This window comes from Hakea prostrata, chromosome 8 (genome assembly GCF_041222555.1).
Source record: "Hakea prostrata isolate BN-2017 chromosome 8, UWA_Hpros_2, whole genome shotgun sequence".
Taxonomy (NCBI): domain Eukaryota; kingdom Viridiplantae; phylum Streptophyta; class Magnoliopsida; order Proteales; family Proteaceae; genus Hakea; species Hakea prostrata.
Genome location: NC_142607.1, coordinates 17,022,087 through 17,040,622, shown reverse-complemented (window position 1 = coordinate 17,040,622; position 18,536 = coordinate 17,022,087). Strand labels below are relative to the sequence as shown.

The 18,536-nt window shown below is 35.6% G+C and overlaps 1 protein-coding gene and 1 non-coding gene across 4 annotated transcripts; one reads left to right on the top strand and one right to left on the bottom strand.

Annotated features, from left to right (window-relative positions):
- Nucleotides 1–1,254: 1,254 nt before the first annotated feature.
- Nucleotides 1,255–1,374, top strand: LOC149007315 (U5 spliceosomal RNA). Its single transcript, XR_016175422.1, has one exon. It is a non-coding gene; the product is annotated as a U5 spliceosomal RNA (small nuclear RNA).
- A 660-nt stretch (nt 1,375–2,034) lies between these two features.
- On the bottom strand, nt 2,035–17,961 carry LOC149007314 (peroxisomal fatty acid beta-oxidation multifunctional protein AIM1-like). 3 transcript variants are annotated; one of them, XM_089165003.1, is made up of 19 exons: nt 17,691–17,961; nt 17,413–17,484; nt 15,367–15,429; nt 15,198–15,254; nt 14,983–15,050; nt 14,771–14,852; nt 14,610–14,665; nt 13,390–13,692; nt 13,046–13,132; nt 9,597–9,771; nt 9,316–9,437; nt 8,773–8,936; nt 6,671–6,925; nt 5,839–5,960; nt 5,641–5,762; nt 5,294–5,442; nt 4,851–4,989; nt 4,460–4,552; nt 2,035–2,287 (listed from the first exon to the last, which is right to left on the bottom strand). In XM_089165003.1, exons 1-18 carry the CDS (start codon nt 17,782–17,784, stop codon nt 4,508–4,510), a joined length of 2,175 nt encoding a protein of 724 aa, XP_089021129.1. In that variant the 5' UTR covers nt 17,785–17,961; the 3' UTR covers nt 2,035–2,287; nt 4,460–4,507. The 3 variants fall into 3 exon arrangements, with proteins under 3 accessions (XP_089021129.1, XP_089021130.1, XP_089021128.1); XM_089165004.1 differs by lacking the exon at nt 2,035–2,287 and adding an exon at nt 2,801–3,015; XM_089165002.1 differs by lacking the exon at nt 2,035–2,287 and having other exon boundaries at nt 4,360–4,552.
- Nucleotides 17,962–18,536: the final 575 nt, after the last annotated feature.

The following is an 18,536-nucleotide window of genomic DNA, read 5'->3' as shown; positions in this document are numbered from 1 at the left end:
TTCATCACTATATATTATGAGGAGGTTGTCAATGCAGGGTTGGTTGAGTGGTAAGATCCATACTTCTCAGTGGAAAGGTCATGGGTTTGACTCTTGCAGAAGGCATTTCAATTTCAGTATTAAAAAAAAGCACCACTACCAAAAAACATTAATGATGAAGAGGTCCACTTCTTACCCAAAAAAAGAAAAGAAAAAAAGAAGAGGTCCATTTCTGAATGACAAAAAGAATGAGAGATGATCACTTTCTTGTTAGGCTTTCTTCCTAATGTATATTGGAGAAGTGTGAGAAGATGACATAATTTTGTCTGTCTATGTTAAAGTTTTTAATTCGTTCCAAATGAAAAAAATGGATCAAAATGAAAAAGGAAAAAAAAATGACAACAAATAAATGAAGGCGATATAGGAAATAGGGCGACAACAAGATTCAGTTGGGTTAAACTTTCTAAAACTCTGAACTTGATAAGTAATACCCTAATCTAGGATACCTTGCCCTGAGTCTACCATATTAGACGCTTAAGATTGACTTTGTCCCTAATCATTAAATAATGTATAATTTCATAGCGTTATCCCACTTTTACCAATAATAAACTACAAGGCCAGCTGGCCCTAATCAAACACTCAATCCAAACATAGCCTGTAGACCTACCTAGCACCACAAATTGAACCCAAACCGTGTTCGAGCTTGGAGTAATACAAAACAAGACGTTAGAGCTTTCTCTAAGAAACGCAAGAAGGAGAAACTATTGGAGGTTTCCTTTGCTTTAGATCACTCTTCTATCTTCTTTCTATACGACATTTGGGTTGTGGAAATTATTCTCTTTTCTAGTGATTGTAGAATCGATAGAATTTTAGTGGTAAAAATCAAATTATACGGAGTATTACCAACATAGCATCCCGGAGACAAAGGTCTAGGAGCCGAGCCATGTAGAAAAATTTAACCAAAACCACCTTGCTTGTCAAGGATATGACCTTCCGGACTAGAACAGACGATTAGAACTAAACGTGCACTCGTTAGAGTTAGAGGAAGAAAAACCGTGCGAGAATTAAATAAGGTGTTTTTGGGGCTGTAAAGGTAAAAGGTGAAGAGAGTAGTTCTTTTTTATTCTCGTTTTCCAGTGAGTCACATTTAACATTTTGAAGATGTGCGCTTGTTAGTGGAGAGATTGGTTCGATAGTCCCACACCGGGTAATCTAAGAGATCAATCGCCAAAAACCTCAATAAAATGAGCAAGCATTGTGCAGTTCATATCACGCAGCCATGCGGTGAGCACAGAGCGAACTATTCTTTCGCCTTTTACTAAAGAATACCGTGTGCTCGCCGCACTTAGTGGCATACGCCTATTTTTGGAGGGGCTTTTCATTATTTGAAGGGCTCCCAACTAAAACATAGTTATAAAAACGTATTTGTTGAGACGAACTAACCCTATTTATTTGTTTGAATCCAGTGCGCAAAATCTCGTGTACTAGAGCTAGTGGACTTGATTAAAGTTGCAGCACAAGAAGTATCAATCATTTATACCAAAAGTTTTACCACAAGACAAGTCTTTTCTAAGAATTTTTTAAGAAACTTTGGCTGCGGCCCATGTAATTTACTGAGAGGTTTTGAATTTAACTGTGGAAGACACTTTTACTTTTAAGAACTCATCTAATTGTTTAGAAGGATCTTCATTGACACAAGGATCTTCATTGACAAGTTCACACAAAGATGGTAGCATTTGAATCACTGATCTCATATTGAGCCGCCTCTATTTTAGGCAAACTTAATACAAGAAATCAATGTATAAGTAGTAGAAATGAAATGCTCATTCAAATGCCTCATTGGGGGCTCATTGTTTGTCATGGTTCCTCGTTTCTTAAGGTTGCCCAAGGTCCATTCTAACTTTAAGTTAAGCAGGGCCACTCATTGTTTGTCATGGTTCCTCGTTTCTTAAGGTTGCCCAAGGTCCATTCTAACTTTAAGTTAAGCAGGGCCAATCAGGGTATAGGGATCAGCAACTATGCACACATAAGAAAAAAAAGAGAAAAAAGAAGCTAAATATATAGAATTAAAAGAAAGTAATTACTACAATAAAAGAGAGGTTTAGGATGTACCTTAAGCGCAATCCATGTGATGTTCCGAACAGAAATTGCACATTTGGGATTAGAAGGATGAGAATTTTTAAAATATTAACTTAAACAATCCAATCTAATGCAAATGTTACAATTGAAATATTCTAAATATAATTATATCTAAAAAATAAAAGAAAACAACCTAAACTAATTATCAAATCACTACTTTTGCAATTACCTACAAGACAAAAGAAAAAGAGATTAGTTGAATAATCAAAAGCAGTTTAATAATTATGCCTAATTGACAAAATTAGTTTTAGCAACCGTGCTTTGGTTCCCCAGTAATGGCGCTAAAATTTGATCGTGTCGCTAACCAATCAAAAATAAAATCTTATACTAACTACGGGGAATTAAAATGTTAAGTTACTAAGATTGAATTCAGTGAAACCTATTTTAAAGCAAATATGAATGTTTTTATTCTACTTTAAGAAATACAAAGAAATTGGACTATTAATCAATGCAAAACTTTAACTATGAATATGTGAGGATCTTTGGGATATCGAATTCCCAATACTTTTCACCAATCGATATAACTCTACACTTCAAAACAAAAGATGGTGTCTCCTAGATATGCCCTATCTTCACAAGGCTATCGTCTTTTGCCGAAGATTAGCATGCTTAGTTTGCTTAGCTATAGAGCATCTTCGGTCAGACTTAAGCAAAATTTAAAACATCAATTAAAAGGCATAGAACTAGAAAATTAATGAAATTATTAATGGTTCATCTACATCTCAAAGAAAAAGCAACCAAGTACTCATTATTACAAAGCTTATAAAACAAATAATAATGAAATTTAGAGAGATGGTTTTGGTATTCTTTTTGCACAATGAGAGAAATAGAGATGAAAGCCAAGATCCTTGTTTGCCTTTCTTTCCCCTATACGTGGCTGACTCCTTTTTATCTTTCCTGCACACAATGAATTCATCATATTTATTCGTTATTTAACCCTTATTAATTTGGATTGTGGAAAAACTATAAACTATAAAGTTGTATATGTTTTCGTTATATTCCCACAGCATCTTGAATCATCTTAATCCGAGTTCAGACGAGAGAGTTATGCTCAAAATACTCAAGGTGGATCTGTTTACAAAATTTTCTAATCTTGTTACCAATTTTGTTTATTGGACTTCCATTTGTTTCCAATTTGGCTAAAATCCATATTCTCCTTGAATTAATTAAATTGGATCTCAGCATTCATGATTTCTTAGGTAGCAAGATTGAATTTCATGATTTTTTTTTGATTAAAATCCACTAATATCTAATAATTTGTCAATTTTGCTCTATATTATTTATAATAACCAAAATAACCTTATTCCTGAAAAAGAAAAACAATACTCAATTAGCTTTCTTCTAATTAATTAAGTATAAAAATAAAATATAATAAATGCATGTTTATCAATTACACTTTATTTTCTTCTCCACCAAGTTGTGTTCAAGGATAATAACACATCAATGACAATTGGTGAATAACAATTTGAGCAAGAACTTTATGTTTCTTATTTTCTTATGTATGCTTTTGTTCAGGAGGAAGTAAAGAAGTCACATCACAGCTATGACACAATCATATAAATCATCCGTGAAATATTGTTTTATAGCAATTAAACCCTCGTTTTTCTATTAGAGTTGACCCTAATCATGAGATTTATTGGTTTTTGAGACACCATAGGCTTTCATTTCCCTCTAGTTCAAATATGTTAGCTGAATTATTTGACTTGGTGCATTCTAATATATAAAAAAACCACCTGTTAGTGATGATTTTAAATATTTTGTTAGTGATGATTTTAAATATTTTGTTTCGTTTATGGATGACAACACAGCAGAATAGAATATTAGCATAGTTCCTCGAAGAAGTATTTTGATATTGAATTCCAAGTCCCAAAATTTCATAAAGATATCCATTGAAAGCTCAAAAGATTGAAGAGTTAAATTATAACAGGAGTTTCCGTTTTTAAGGGAAGGTAACTGCTTTGTTCCACTACTTACAATACCATACAGTTTATTTAATAGGCTATCACCAACCAACAAGTGACATTTCTTCAGGGTGGTTATACCCAACAGCTTGTAAATGGATGATTTTCTGGTGATTATTTGATTCAACTGAATCATGCACGCTTGACATTTAATTGACAAGGTGAAATAGGTAAAAAACTGAAGTATTGGAAGATCTTTTTTTTTTTTGGTAATATATATTGGAAGATCTTTTAATCTAAACAAAACTTCCCACTCAGGTAATGCAAATTTTGTTTAACCAACCAACCATATTATTTTGATTTTATAATCTCCAAGCGATTCCCTAATTTGCCCATGACTGGATTCTCATAGCAATTGGTGTTCGAATAGGATGACTGACCACCATATGCTTCTCGGGCAAAGACTGATATCCAGGTAGAAAACTGATCTACATGCGTGACCTTGAAGCTTGGGCTGTCACAGTAGGTGCACTCTGCAAGAGAAGAGGGGGGAGAACTGTTAGCACAATCTTCCCTTGCCGTTTAAGACTACTTTCAAAGCAATCCTACTGAAGAAACTGAATATCAAAACCACATTAGCTAGTGCCACTGAAGATAAAGATTATCAAACATGGATGATACCTATGAAAGCACATCAAATTGTAACATTACACAACTAACCATGTAAAAGTGCAAGCTTCTATTTAAATGGTTAAATTTGTGGATATGCCGCAGAATTTAATCATGTTCATCCAAGAGTAAAATTTGCAGGGAATTTTCCAGAAGTCTTACCAAGGTCATTCCCTTTCTTGCTCTTTCTTCCAGGAACTTCGATGGTTTAAAGAAGCTACCATACACTTCTGACCACTTCTTGAGACTTGTGAATATATATTCAGATCCAATCGAATCAGCCCAGAATACAATACCACCACTGCCATAAAATGGGGTTGGGAAGCAAGAAAAAGTAAGCCATTTCAGAAAAATCAGAACTTGTAAATTTGTATCTTCTCTCTTTGTATCCTCAATTACATAGGCAAGGCGTCCAAATGGAGGATGAAAAATAATTTTAAGCGTGCAACTTTAACATCAAGTCATTAGACATAATATTTCCTTTGGAAAGTAAGATGTAATCGTGCAAATTCTAATAATTAATGAAATAGAGAATGAAGCAATCTGCCTACGAAGATAGGATTCTATTCATTCAAGGAAACTAATAATTTCTTAACAGTGCTCACCGGTAGTTAGGAAAACTCATCCCAAGTACAGAAGCAACATCAAGGTCTGAAGCTCGAACAACGACTCCTTCATCCAAAATACGGCACGACTCATTTACCACTGGAAAGAGTATCATCTCCAGGATTTCTTGGTCACTCACAGATATAGGCTGCAAGTGAAATTCCATTATGCATGTCAAGAAGTCAGCAATCAGGTATAATATGACCTTTTAGTACATGATATGGGGACAAACATCAAGCTGTAGGCTTTTGTAAAGTACTAATGCAAACGCAGCACATCAACACAGAAAGTGAGGAACTTTTTTTTCTAAATGGCAATTAATTAACGACTCGACAAAAGGAAGAACCTTTCCACCAGGCATAATGCTAGTTATTCTTCTGGACTCTTCAATAATTGGAAGCACGGAAGGATCAGGTTTTGGCTTGCTCCCCTTCTCATATATGTAATATCCCTTTCCGTTGTTTTTACCTGAAACAGCAAACCAATTCGTAAGACCCACCTGATATAATACAAGCACTATCTAGTAGGTAAAATTCCCTAGTACCATTCCGCCCGTTTTTCATCAAAAGTTCAACCAATGGAGATTTGAACGAACGATCCGCAAAGGCACTTGTAAGTACTTTCCCAGTTGCCATAGCAACTCCATATCCAGCCAAGTCCTGAAGCCTGTTAATGTAGACACAACCAAGTGTGGTACCTAATCATCATATGGAAATCCATCCAGAAAAGTGCATGCATACATCCAAGCAGATATCTATATGAATGGACATGATAGTGCACATGGATGCAAATATGATGAATATATCGGAACAGAACAAATTCAAATCAAAGACATCAAGGTCTGGTACCCAGCCCAAAAGAGCAACAAATATCTGATGTGTTAAATTTCATTTAGCAGCTTCTTTACACCAATGAAACTCTATGGTGACTAGTATTGCCTATTCCATACAGAGTTTTCTCCATGAAAATATAAGGGTTTAACTGCAAAAAAGATGTCTACTAACTAACCCCTAAAGCCTGTTGATGTCAAACACTCAACTACTAACTATATGAAATACATAAATTTGGAAAATGGGCATGAGAAACAAGAGAAATTGGATGCTTAGGTTTTGTGTGGATATCATCTGGAAAAGGAATAGATTATGTGTGCGTCAGAAACAAAGGAAAAAGATTTATCAAATCAAGTTCACATGGAATATTTATGTCTGACGCTTTACAGTGACCACCCTAGGCTTTATCACCAATCATGGTCTATTTGCATGTTATTCTATTAACTAACTTTTTTGTGTTTAATAAAAGTGCCATGGATATGTCAAATGCTGCTATATGTCTACATGGATACACAAAAGATGATGTTGAAAGAGCAAGAATATTACTGGAAAGGGCCCATTGGCATGCCAAAATTGCTGATCACTCTGTCAATTCTAAACACATCCACGCCCATGTTTGCCAAGAGATGTGCTCCTTGAGTGTATGGGAAGAAAGCCCGGTTAACTGCAAAACCGATGCAGTTTCCGACAACCACAGGGACTTTCTTTATTAACTTTCCAACTGTCATCAGGTCAAGGATTGCTTGTGCAGAAGTCTTCTCCGTCCGAACAATTTCCAAGAGTGGCATTACATGAGCAGGACTGTTCATCATAAAGAAAGTTAGCAGTAAGGCACTTGAAAATTGAAGAACTCATGCATCTGCATCATGTAAAGTTTCTGCATAGTAAAGAAGAAATGAGATTCCCAGCATAGTGGGATTGCATTCTTCCCCTACTACACCTTGCTCTTGTGCACAAGAAAATCTTTTGAATGTGTCATACTGAAAGAAAAATTCAGAACTCATGAGTTATAACTATGCTAATTTTTATTAAAAAGAATGATGCGGAGATCTTGGAAGCATTCGAATATTTAAGCAGGACAATGCCAAACAATGATGCATCTACAATTTAATCACACACAGAAATACATCTCTAGTCAACACAGCTGAAGTTTATGGCTAACATGTTAAAGATTTTTCTGACAGAATTGTTCTCTCTGCTTTCTGAAATCACAATTACTTGTATGTATTAACTTGGTTTTCTCTAAGGGCTGAACAGTTTAAAATTGTTATTGCAATCTGTAAGTTGAAATTAAACAAAGTTGGAACTTGGTATCCAAATGTTTAATCAATGGAAGAAGAATGATTCCCCAACTAAAAAGTAGTTTCATTAAGGTCAATTCATGTTTTCCACCTAGATAAGCTCATTTACCAATTCCACTAACAAGCAATTCCATAGATTGTGCCAAGGCAGGTAAACAGAACTATGCATTTGACAGCAGCAATTTGAAGATTAGAGTATCACAATAACACTATGTTATGACAGGCTTCTAACACCTGAACTGTTATAAATTTGTGTAAGACCAGCTCATTTCTGGCCTATGTACGCACCACAATAGCTTTGCTTCACAAATTAATGAGCTCCAAAACTGAATACTTGCACCTAACAACAGAAGTAAAAACTCCTACTCTTGTTGAACAAAAACAAGCCTAAAACAGAGAAAAAAATGATATTTGTACAGAAATGCGTGAAATGGAAACACAAAAGAACCTTAGTATTCAACAATTTGAGAAGAAAATTGTTTTGGGATATGTAACACTATCTGAGAATCCAAGAAACATCAATCAAGTGCTTCATTAGTCTGCCCGAAAAAGGACACAGCGCCTTGTCTTAAATTTGTAAAACTCAAACTGCAGATTCAATAACTTAAATGCTTCACAGACTTGACAAAGAATACGAAATAGAAAGGTTAAAACTCACATATGACAACCTACTTCATGGTATCATCGTTTCTCTAGCTAGGACACCTTTGATCATACAAATGCAGACACCACCATCACATTAGTCCAACCAAGTAATGTAGCATCTTCCTCAAACACTTGGTAACTTGTCTTTTTGTGATTAAATATGTTTTGATCAGTGATGCTCTGATATCAAAACTGAATGTGGTGCTTGGTGGTTTATTTAAGATAAGAAAAAAAGGTAACCAACAACCCATGTAAATAAAAAATAAGTACACAATCTAATAAATATAAGATCAAAGTATACCCTAAAAAAAAACGACATGGAGGAAAATAATGAAAGACTCAAAACGGATAAAACTGAATTTCATTGCATTGTGAAAGTTCGGTTGATACAAGACTGAAACAAAGAGTGCTCAAGAATCATGTCCACCTCTTTTTTCCAGTTCCTACGCTGTCCAATGAAACCATCCTGGCTCCTTTAACTTGATTCATATTTATTCATGTATCATCCCTCCATTTGTGATAATGTGTATTCATATATGTATTCCCACTCAAAAGAAATAACAGAAAGAAGTGGTGTGTGTGTTTTTGTTTTGTGGAATTTTTATTTTATTATTTTTTTTGGGGGGGGGGGGGGGGGGGGGGGGGGGGGGGGGGGGGGGGGGGGGGGGGGGGGGGGAGGCAATAAAAAGGATTGCAAATGACCTGAAAAAATGTGCACCAATAATACGATCTTGAGAAGTGGTCTTTTCTCCGATTATCTTGAGATCAATAGTAGAAGTATTTGTGGCCAAAATGCAATGAGGATGACAAATTTTCTCAAGCTCATTAAATATTGATTGTTTCAGAGGAATGCTTTCAATTACAGCCTGTGGAATGATAAAAATTTCATTAGACAACATTTCAATAATTCCAGTGTGCAAAAGAAAATAGAATCATCTCACATGGTAAATTACTTCCTTCAACATATCAAGTAAAATCTCTTTACAACAAAAGAAAACATGCAGTAGCTATGCACTTACGAAAACAAATACGATACAGCCTCCAGAATCACTGAAATCTTGAAAACAGTGTAACACATACAATTAACCAACAAAGAAAATTTACACAGCATGAGTTAGACATCATGAGAATTAATCTACATTCAAGAAAGAACTGAAGCGTCCATTTTGAAGCAGAATGGATTTCATTAAGCATCTACTGGTAGCAATGACAACAGGAAAAATCACAAACAAGGAGATGGATAACCTCTATAACCATGTCCACGTTTGTAAACTCTGAATAGTCCAATGCGCCTTTAAGAATTGAGAGGGCTTTATCAGCCTTATCCCTTGTCAGATTCCTTCTTGATACCAAACTTTGGAGATTTGCTGGAATACATTATAGTCTCACTTCAGTAAGTACAAAATTCAACAAAGCCATACAGAGTCAATTAATAACAGAGGCAAAACTTTGACCATGTGATCTATTTGGACAAACCCCATCAATGGTATATAGTTCTTGGCACAAAAGAAGAAAGGGGAAATTACTTTCTACAGCTTTCATCCCTTTTTGAAGGTACTCTGAATTGATTTCCTTGAGAATGACTGATATATTGCTGAGGATAAAAGCTGTCGCTATACCAGAACCCATCAGACCTCCACCAATAACAGCAATTTTCTTAATAACCCTTGGTTTCAGCCCAGCATCAGTAACATTAGGTATCTGTACAAAATAAAATTAGAAAAATTTCATTCAGAAGAAGCTGGGTCATTTACTACGATAAAGCAGCACTGGTTAATATTCATTTAAATCATGCCTTGGTCACAGCTCCTTAACCATGTAATATCAAGTAGATAATGCCATTTTTATTCCTACCTTGAACACAAACTACTTTATGAATTATAAAGATCAGAAATATAAAAGGTGGCAAGCCTTGGCACAACAGTTAAGTGGTGCTACTGCAACCTATTAGTTGTGGTTTCAAAACTTGGAAACAGGCTGCCCTCCGAAGCACGTGGTTAGGCTGCATATATTCACCCCTCCCAGACCCTGCAGTAGCGAAAGCCATACGCACAGGAATACTTTTCACCAGACATAAGAAAACACTTGATCAAATCCATCTCTGAAGAAACTCATCAATGTGGTTACCAAAATAACATCAATACATTAATCTTGTGTTTATCTCTGAAGTAAATAATGCAGACTGGAAAGACAGATGCCGGTAGTGAGTTTCAGATAATGGAAGTGAAGAAAATTTTATCTACTAGGCGAGAAGAACAGTGACAAGTGGCAGTTCCATGACTATGAATAGTATCCATGAACAATTGTGTGAATCGCAGAAAGTTTTGAGGAGAAAGAAAGAGAGACAACAACCTTGCCATCTCAATAAACTAAATTGATTCCATGCATTCATTAACCGGGTTTGGCAGCTTCGGCCATGGGCCAGCATCACTTTAGGAAGACTAGCAGGAAACCAATTGGGAAACAAAGATTGACAAATCACCCAATCATAAAGCCTTAGGGTGGTTTCCTAAATGACAATAAAACTGAAAATGGAAATAGAAACACAAAAAAATAAATAAATAAAGGAAAAGGAAACTGGCCAAAACAAGACATTCTTAGTAGCCTAATCCAGCCCGACAGTTACAACTTACAAGATACTGATAAGAATGACAAAATAAAGTTCAAACAGAATTTGAAATGATCAGTAACACATGAAAGTGTACACCAAAGACAACATGCAATATTTCAAACCAGACAAGATCAACTGCACCAACTGGAACTGGTTTTATTTCTCGGCTCTAGCAGAACACTCATTAATACTTCATCTGTATATCTACCAACAGTACCAAAATGCCGCAATTTAAAATCTAAGAAGTTCATACGGAAGCTCTGATTTTCACTTACTGACATTGGCTCCCTGCATCAGAAAATGAATAAATGGCTCTACCCATGGTTCGAGGTCTTGCAAGATCTTGGTTTCATGAGACCTCGAGTTGAGCTTAGGTGTAAGGAAAAAAGAAAAAAGAAAAAAAGAAAAAAAGAAAGAAAGAAAGAAAGAAATCTCCGCAAACATCTTGGTCCGACCAAGAACTCGGTTTGGGATTCTACTGAAATGTATGGTCTCATTGAATCATGTTGGAAGTATGATTGAGGTTTCCTAATTGGAATAAAATTCCCCTTTAAATCCTCTATTTTAATTATATTTTCTATACTGGTTCCCTATTTGGTGTTAGATTGGATTCCTAAAAAGTCTAAAATTAGTTTATCTACTTATTTTTGTATTTCCCCCCCTTTCTCAGAGTGGGATTTACTCAGACTGTAACCATAAATGCCCTATTGGGGCCTATAAATAAATTAATACTGTCCGAGCAATAATTTCTCAAATTCCACCAAATTGAGACAAGATATGTGGTCTCCTCTCGATCTCTTTTCTTCCCCAGGTATTTTTCTTCCACTTTTGGCCGGATTTTTTGCCGGCAAACTGCCCAGACAACATTGCATCAACACTACATCTAACTCATCTACAACAAGTAATCAACAAGAATCAAGTGATTTTGAACCATTCTTCAGGAAGGTGAGTATTCTTCAACAATTTTCACTTTTTTAACAAATAGTAAGTTCTACATTAGGTGTTTGGGTGTGGATTAAAATATATGTTGAATATCTTTGCCCAATCTACACTTTCATGGAACCAGAACTGTTTTTCTGTACTTAATTTATTTCTTGAATTTTCATAATTTAAAAATATTTTGTTGAAATTAAAATTAAAAAATCATGAAAAATACTTGTGTTTTGAAAATGATTGTAATATATGTTATATTACATTGGAAGGGCTATAATTCCATGGAGTCAAACAAAATTTCATGAACGTTGCTATATATTACAAATTTTTAGATTTAATAAATTAAATAAAATAATTAAAAAATAATAATAATAATTATGGATATTTATCCTTCTTCTTCTTCTTCTTCTTTTTCTTTTTTCTTTTTTTTATTTATTTTTTTATTTTATTTTTTAATGATTGTTATCTTATGTTGTGTCATATGTGTTTTAGAAAAAGAAAATCATGTCATGAAAGAAGTGACCTTTCTGATACACGCTCAACCAGATTTGGGATCAAATTGAGTGAGCAGAGTGGAGCTGGTGGAGGAAGTCTTAAAAAAACTGCTTAGTCATTGTTTCACTTTTGTACTCTCGTGGTGTAGCTTATAAGTAGATTAATATTGTAATGGGAAATTGTGAATCACTGAGCATATCTGATGTATTATTTGATTTTAAACCTTTAAGTTTTCATTTATTTCATGTTATAAGTCTACATGTTCACTCCTTTAGCAGGTCAGTTTCAAAGTTAGGGTCGAGTTGGAATTCATATATACACTTATTTTCTCCCAAAGTTAAGGCCACCACTGTGTTTAGAAGGCCTAACATAGGCTAAGTACAAATTTCAACCCAACTTAAGCCCTATATCCATCAGATGAGCCATCGAGGTCACTCGAGTCGAGCCTAGAAAGATACCAGATCTCAGCCAAGATCTTGGTTTTTTGGCCGGCCGAGGTCCAGGTCGAGACTGAGATCTCAAACCATGGGTATACCAGAGAATCTTTATTTTTTGTTGGGTGAACTATACCAGAGAATCTGTGGTTGCTTTTATGACTTTTATGTAGTGAAATACCAAAATATACATAGTTCAGTTCTATGCCAAAGAAAAAATTACACTTTCTTAGGAAAAGAAATCTTCTTATCTTAAACATGGGTAAAAATTTCTTGTACAGCCATTTATGATCAGGCACACCAACAAGTTGTGTCCAATGGGATCCATGGTAAGACCATGTTTTAAACATCAGGTCCAACTCTAGCATGGACAGAATCCAATAGAATATAACCTCACAGCTAAAGATTTTATATAACCAAGAAAGAAATGGAAGACAAGATTGTGAAACACATAAAGGGAGAAGGGAGTAGAAATTAATCTTGCATGCATCAAGAACTATACCTTAGATGTTGCACGTTGAGAAAAGAAGATATGAACAAGACCTTTTGAAGTGCTTGATAACACCAACTCGTGGAACACTTTGTTCTCCTGCAATCACATCAATATTCAAGTTAGTCAGTGGTTAAACATGATCGGGAAGCAAGAGCAACTCAGACATGAATTGCTTAGGAAATAGACATGCCACAGAAGTAATTTTCCATTTTCTAGATCTTCAGTGTGCATTTCCCTGTGCATGTAAAACTCTAGACCTTTGGGTAAGGGACAAATGGATTGCATAGTCCTAGTTAGCATATACAAACTGCAAAATACATAATGTTTTTAAAAACTTTTAAAAGTAAATATACCTTCAATACACCAGAGTATCCTCCAAAAACAACACCTTCCTCGATCACATCAAGGACAGCTTGATGCTGGGGCATATTGGGAGCAGTTTGCCTTGCCTGCTGTCGAGCTTTTCTTATCACCTCACGTGCCTCAGATAGGGGACCAAGTTTGTCGGTCCTACGAAGAGAAGACACCCAAGGTTTGAGCCTTTCAGCAATGTCTAAAGCCCAGCGTCGAGATACATTTAGCAACTCTTCAGAAGATACCACAGCATCAATAAGACCCAGTCTTTTTCCTTCTTCAGACGTAACTGGTTTGGAAGACTGCAAAGGATTATTAGCACAATATCATCAGCTCTACAATTAAATAATTCTACATATTAAATGTTCACATGTATGGGACTTCAAGGGCGGGCCTTGGTGCAATGGTAAATGTTGCTTTATTATGACCAAGTGGTCATGGGTTCAAATCTAGAAAGAGTCCCTTTGCAAAAAAGCAGGGGCTATGGCTGTGTTTATGACCCTTCTAGACCCTACAGTGGCAAGAACCTTGTGCCTTAGGTATACACTTTAAGGTTGGGGGCTTAAGTAGAAGAGATGGAAGGGGGCATAATAATGATTCAGTCAAAACCTAAAGCCACTTCAAATGGTGGTTCGATGATGCGGATCTGGCAATCTACAATTATTCATAAGCTTAGCTTCATGTCGTTGCAGGCAATCAGAAAAATGTTGATACCATATTACAATTTTGTGATCAAGGTTGAGGTCTACAAGTATTAAATTCTGTTTTATATCAGCCAACAAATCAAAATGTGGATGAGCTCTTTCTTGAGTTTTGCTCTATTATGCACTTGGATCATTTATGTAATACCGCAAACCTGAGATTCATTTGATCAGAACTTCTCAACAGAAAACTGAGTTCTTAGAAAACATTGTTGGTGCTTTTTTTCAAATTCTTGGAAGTTCTGATGCCCGATGTAATTTTTTGCCATTAGAAGAGTTTTAAGTCAAGTTATGGCAATGTAGGCAACAACACTTTATGGTTGGTGCACTTTGTTAGGTTGAACATTATCTTCACATCTGATGTGACTAAAGTAAACCATAATCCTGATGGATGTTGAAGGTCCCTTTCTTAATCTCCTGTTTGGGCACTTGTGCTTGCTTGCATATAGAATCTTTTTCAGCACCCTTATCTCTAAACCTCCCTATGATATACTGATAAGAAGAGGAAGCAGACTTACCAGCATCATTTCGACAGCCTTTGACACCCCAACAAGCCTCGGAAGACGTTGTGTACCTTAAGTGTAAACATCAGTTCCTCAAATTAAAGCTGAATTGGAAACAGCACAACCATAACTCTAACTTCAAAAGATGATTAAGCCTAAAAAAGGGCATACAATACCTCCAAAACCAGGAATCACTCCAAGCGTCAGCTCTGGCAAACCAAGTTGTGCTTTTGGAGCAGAAATGCGTGCATGGCATCCCTGTTATCATCAATCAGAAGGGAATGATGACTTTAATAATGGAAAATCTTCAGAGTCATAATTATAAGAGAAAATGAAATGCACAGGTCATTTAGCAGGGGGAGGAAGAAGAATTAAAAGAAAACCTAACCAGCGCCAACTCTAAGCCACCTCCAAGTGCAAGCCCTTCAATAGCAGCAACAGAAGGCTTTTTCGCATCTGGAGTTAGACAGCAAGGGGAACAAGCCATACATTAAGTGAAACATCTCTGGATTACTCATGTGTTCCAGTTAAGACTGAAAGAATAATCAGCAGATAAACATTATAACACCCTTAAATACCCAAAAATATGAGTCAGGTAAAGACCTTCTATGGTATTGATCAAAAGATCAACTGACACATCAGGCAACCGTGAAATATCTCCTGCCAAAGCAAACAACATACTGATCATGTCCAAAAATAATATTCAATATTACTAACCTAGTAGAGACACCATCCATATACAATTGGATAGACGACAGAGAATGAATTGTACCATCTTTGTGGATTGCATCAAAAACACTGATATCAAAACCACCAGAAAATCTACCACCTTCACCTGTAGAAGTAACATGAACCACGATGAGACACCCAAAAAATATTAACAAATCAATCAACCCTACTTAATTGAGACCTTAAAGTATGACTCAGAACTCAAGAAAATAATATTAACATTATGGAAGTTCGGTTTCTATAGATTTGGTTGGAACTTTATGGCAGAATCTAAGAAAACCATCTCAAGAACCTCATCAGAAAAAGAAAAAAAAAAGGGACTGAAAATTTCCTGAAAGAGACGTAGGCTTTCTAAAAGAAAGACAAGAAAATCAAAACTACTATTTAATTAGGGGGTTTTGGACGAAAATGAGTATCAGCAAGTTGGAAGGATGAAATTTTACAGAAGAAAAACTAGTTTCAAGATGGAACCAATGATTCAAAAGATGTTGATTTTCCTCAACCATTTCAGCAATTAGTTCTTTTCTTTTGGGGGGTTGGGGTTTGGGGGGATTCAGGGTGGGAGGAGGAGGTGAGAAGTAGGAAATTAAGAAAGAATGGGGTCCAAGCAACGATAAACAGAATCTTCTCAACGTAGAGAAAGAAAATAAAAATCAGACTTAACAGAGTTTTGATAGTCATTCGCCATTGACAGAGTGAAAGCATATGTGGTGATTTCTTTACCTGTCATATCTGTAAAATTTGGAGGTCAAATAAAAAGGCAAAAATGAAGAAGTCATCGAATGTTTAGAGTTGGTAAAGATCAACTCATGAAGTTACTGAGACTCTTGTGTTGAGGACAGCCATACAAGCCTCCACATTACAGCACCTTTCAAAACTCCATTGGTTAATTCTGACAGCATTGGTATTTAGTGTTCTCCAAATGTTGTATGAAGTCAGACTCATCCAGTTTTTGCTCCACTGCCATGGCATTAAGCTTAATGCTATGGTATTTCTACTGGCATTCCAAGTCCAAAAAGTATCTTAGGTGTCTTCACCTATCATGAATTTTGTCCTGTTGTCTTCTCAGGTCCCAGAGGAATATCTGATTCTCTAATATCCAATTCTGAGGTGTTTATTAAGGTTAGGAAGTTTCCTTAAGTATTGGGTGTAGATGAAATGGTCATTGAAGGAGATAATGTAGTTGATCAAATGGCTTCAAGCACTTTCAATCTTTGTGCTCTTAAGGGCATTTTATTTCTCTTGGAGGTTGAGCTGACAAATCAGAGACAAGAGGGTGACTGCATCCTTAACCCCACTGAATAGTCCCCTCCCTATGAAGGTCTATGGCTTTACATAATTAGGTGGTTGCACATTGTGCTTGATACTTTATCTTTTCTTTTATGCAATAAAACATTTTCATACATATCCGCAGCCAGGAGCTGTAGAAAGGGAAGGAATTACTGATGACAATGGAAGGAAAAGTACCCAAAAAAATATATATATATAACTAGTATGCTGTTTTACATGACTAATTTCAATTATCTTTATCAAAACATTCATGGATAAATTTTGGTGTTTGAGGTCATTGAATTCATTATTACATCCCTAGAATTACAACTCACTACAAAAAATAACATGTTCTGATGTTTTTCTTGCTTATCTAGAGTGGGGGAGAGTGTACCAAAACCTCCCTTTAAGGCCATAACTGCTACTGGACCAAAACAAAAGCTACAAATATGAAATTACCAAAACACCTGGAGAACCATGAAATTGAGAATTACGTTAAACAGAATCAAGCAACTGAAAATGTATTCCAAGCGAGCTGTCCGTTAAAAAGAAATCCTTATCATCATTAACTTAGGATCAATTTTCACTATTACGAAGAGCAGATAACAGTTCCGACCAAAAGAAATATCCTTATCTTCATTAAGTTAGGATCAATTTAACAATTATGAAAAGCTGACAGTAGTTACGTTTTATCATTGTGTCATAAGAGTACCAATGATAAAAACCATGTAAGAAAATCTCTCACAGACACAAAACAATAACAATCAGAAGATCTTCAGAACAGGTAACTCAAAGCAAAGCAAACACATCCCAAGCTTACCGGTCAAGACAATAGCTTTAACATCATCTCTTTTCATCGCTTCTACGTATTTCTCCTTCAAACCAGCAAGAACTGCATTCAACATAAAATCGGAAATTCAAAATTTCAAATTCAAGCAACCAATTCAACAAATGAATAAGCTACAAAAATAACGTAAGAGGAACCAAAAACCACTTGTATAAGCAAATCAAAATCTAAAACAGTAATCGAATACAGACTAAATCGCGCAACCACTGCATACAAAATTGTAAAGCAATAGAAAAAGATCAGAGGCTCACTTCGAGGAGCTAACGCATTAACGGGAGGATTAGATATCCTGATGATTGCAACTCCATCGCTCCCAACCTCCATCGTGACTCGCATGTTCGCCATGATTTCCACTTTGCAGAATCAAATTCCAAGTTAGGGTTCTTGAATCGCGTGTTGGTGAGTTGTGAGCGAGAGAGAAGATGAGTGAAGAATGTCTTTATTGCGCGAAATGGTTTCCGGATCCATTTTGACTGCTAGTGTAAACTCAGCTGGCGTTTCCCTAAAAAAGAAACGTGGTCAATTATGAAATTAAGGTGAGAAGCACGATGATTTGCAATCTGAACCGTTCGTACGAGATAAACATTTTCGATCTGACGACTTAGGATACCTTGAAAGGTTGTTTGCATACATAGAGGAGTTTCCTTTTAAGAAGAGATGAGAAAGGTAACGAAAAATAAGAAAAAAATGAGAAATGTACCTGAAAGTCTGAAACTGACTTGAAATTGATTAACCAAATTGTCCGAACGACTTTGACTTGTAAGAGGTTCTAAGAAATTGAAGTGAGTGTTGGACGAAGCATCCACTACGCTTTACGCTTTTACACGCTACCAACTTTTCCTTTGCATTCTTACCCAAAAAAAATATTGTCTTTAAGAAAAACTATAAAAAGAAAATCTATCCCTTCTATCCACTTATTCTTTATTTACTCTTATTTTCAGAAAGTTTTACCTCTAGTTCCTTCAAAAAGTAAATTTTCAGCTCTCATTCTTTCCTGATATATTAAAATGGCTAAGTTATCATTTTTTTAAACCTTTTTAATTGCTTTTGTTGATTTTTTACTTTAACTATTTTTCATTATTTTTTCTTTATTTCTC

Coding starts and splice junctions, on each gene's coding strand:
- LOC149007314 (XM_089165003.1), bottom strand. CDS start 17,784: ATGGCGAACATGCGAGTCACGATGGAGGTTGGGAGCGATGGAGTTGCA. Junction 6,926..8,772: donor ATTGGTGCACATTTTTTCAG/GTCATTTGCAAT, acceptor TATGATGAACAG/TCCTGCTCATGTAATGCCAC. Junction 4,990..5,293: donor ATGAGTTTTCCTAACTACCG/GTGAGCACTGTT, acceptor ATTTTATGGCAG/TGGTGGTATTGTATTCTGGG.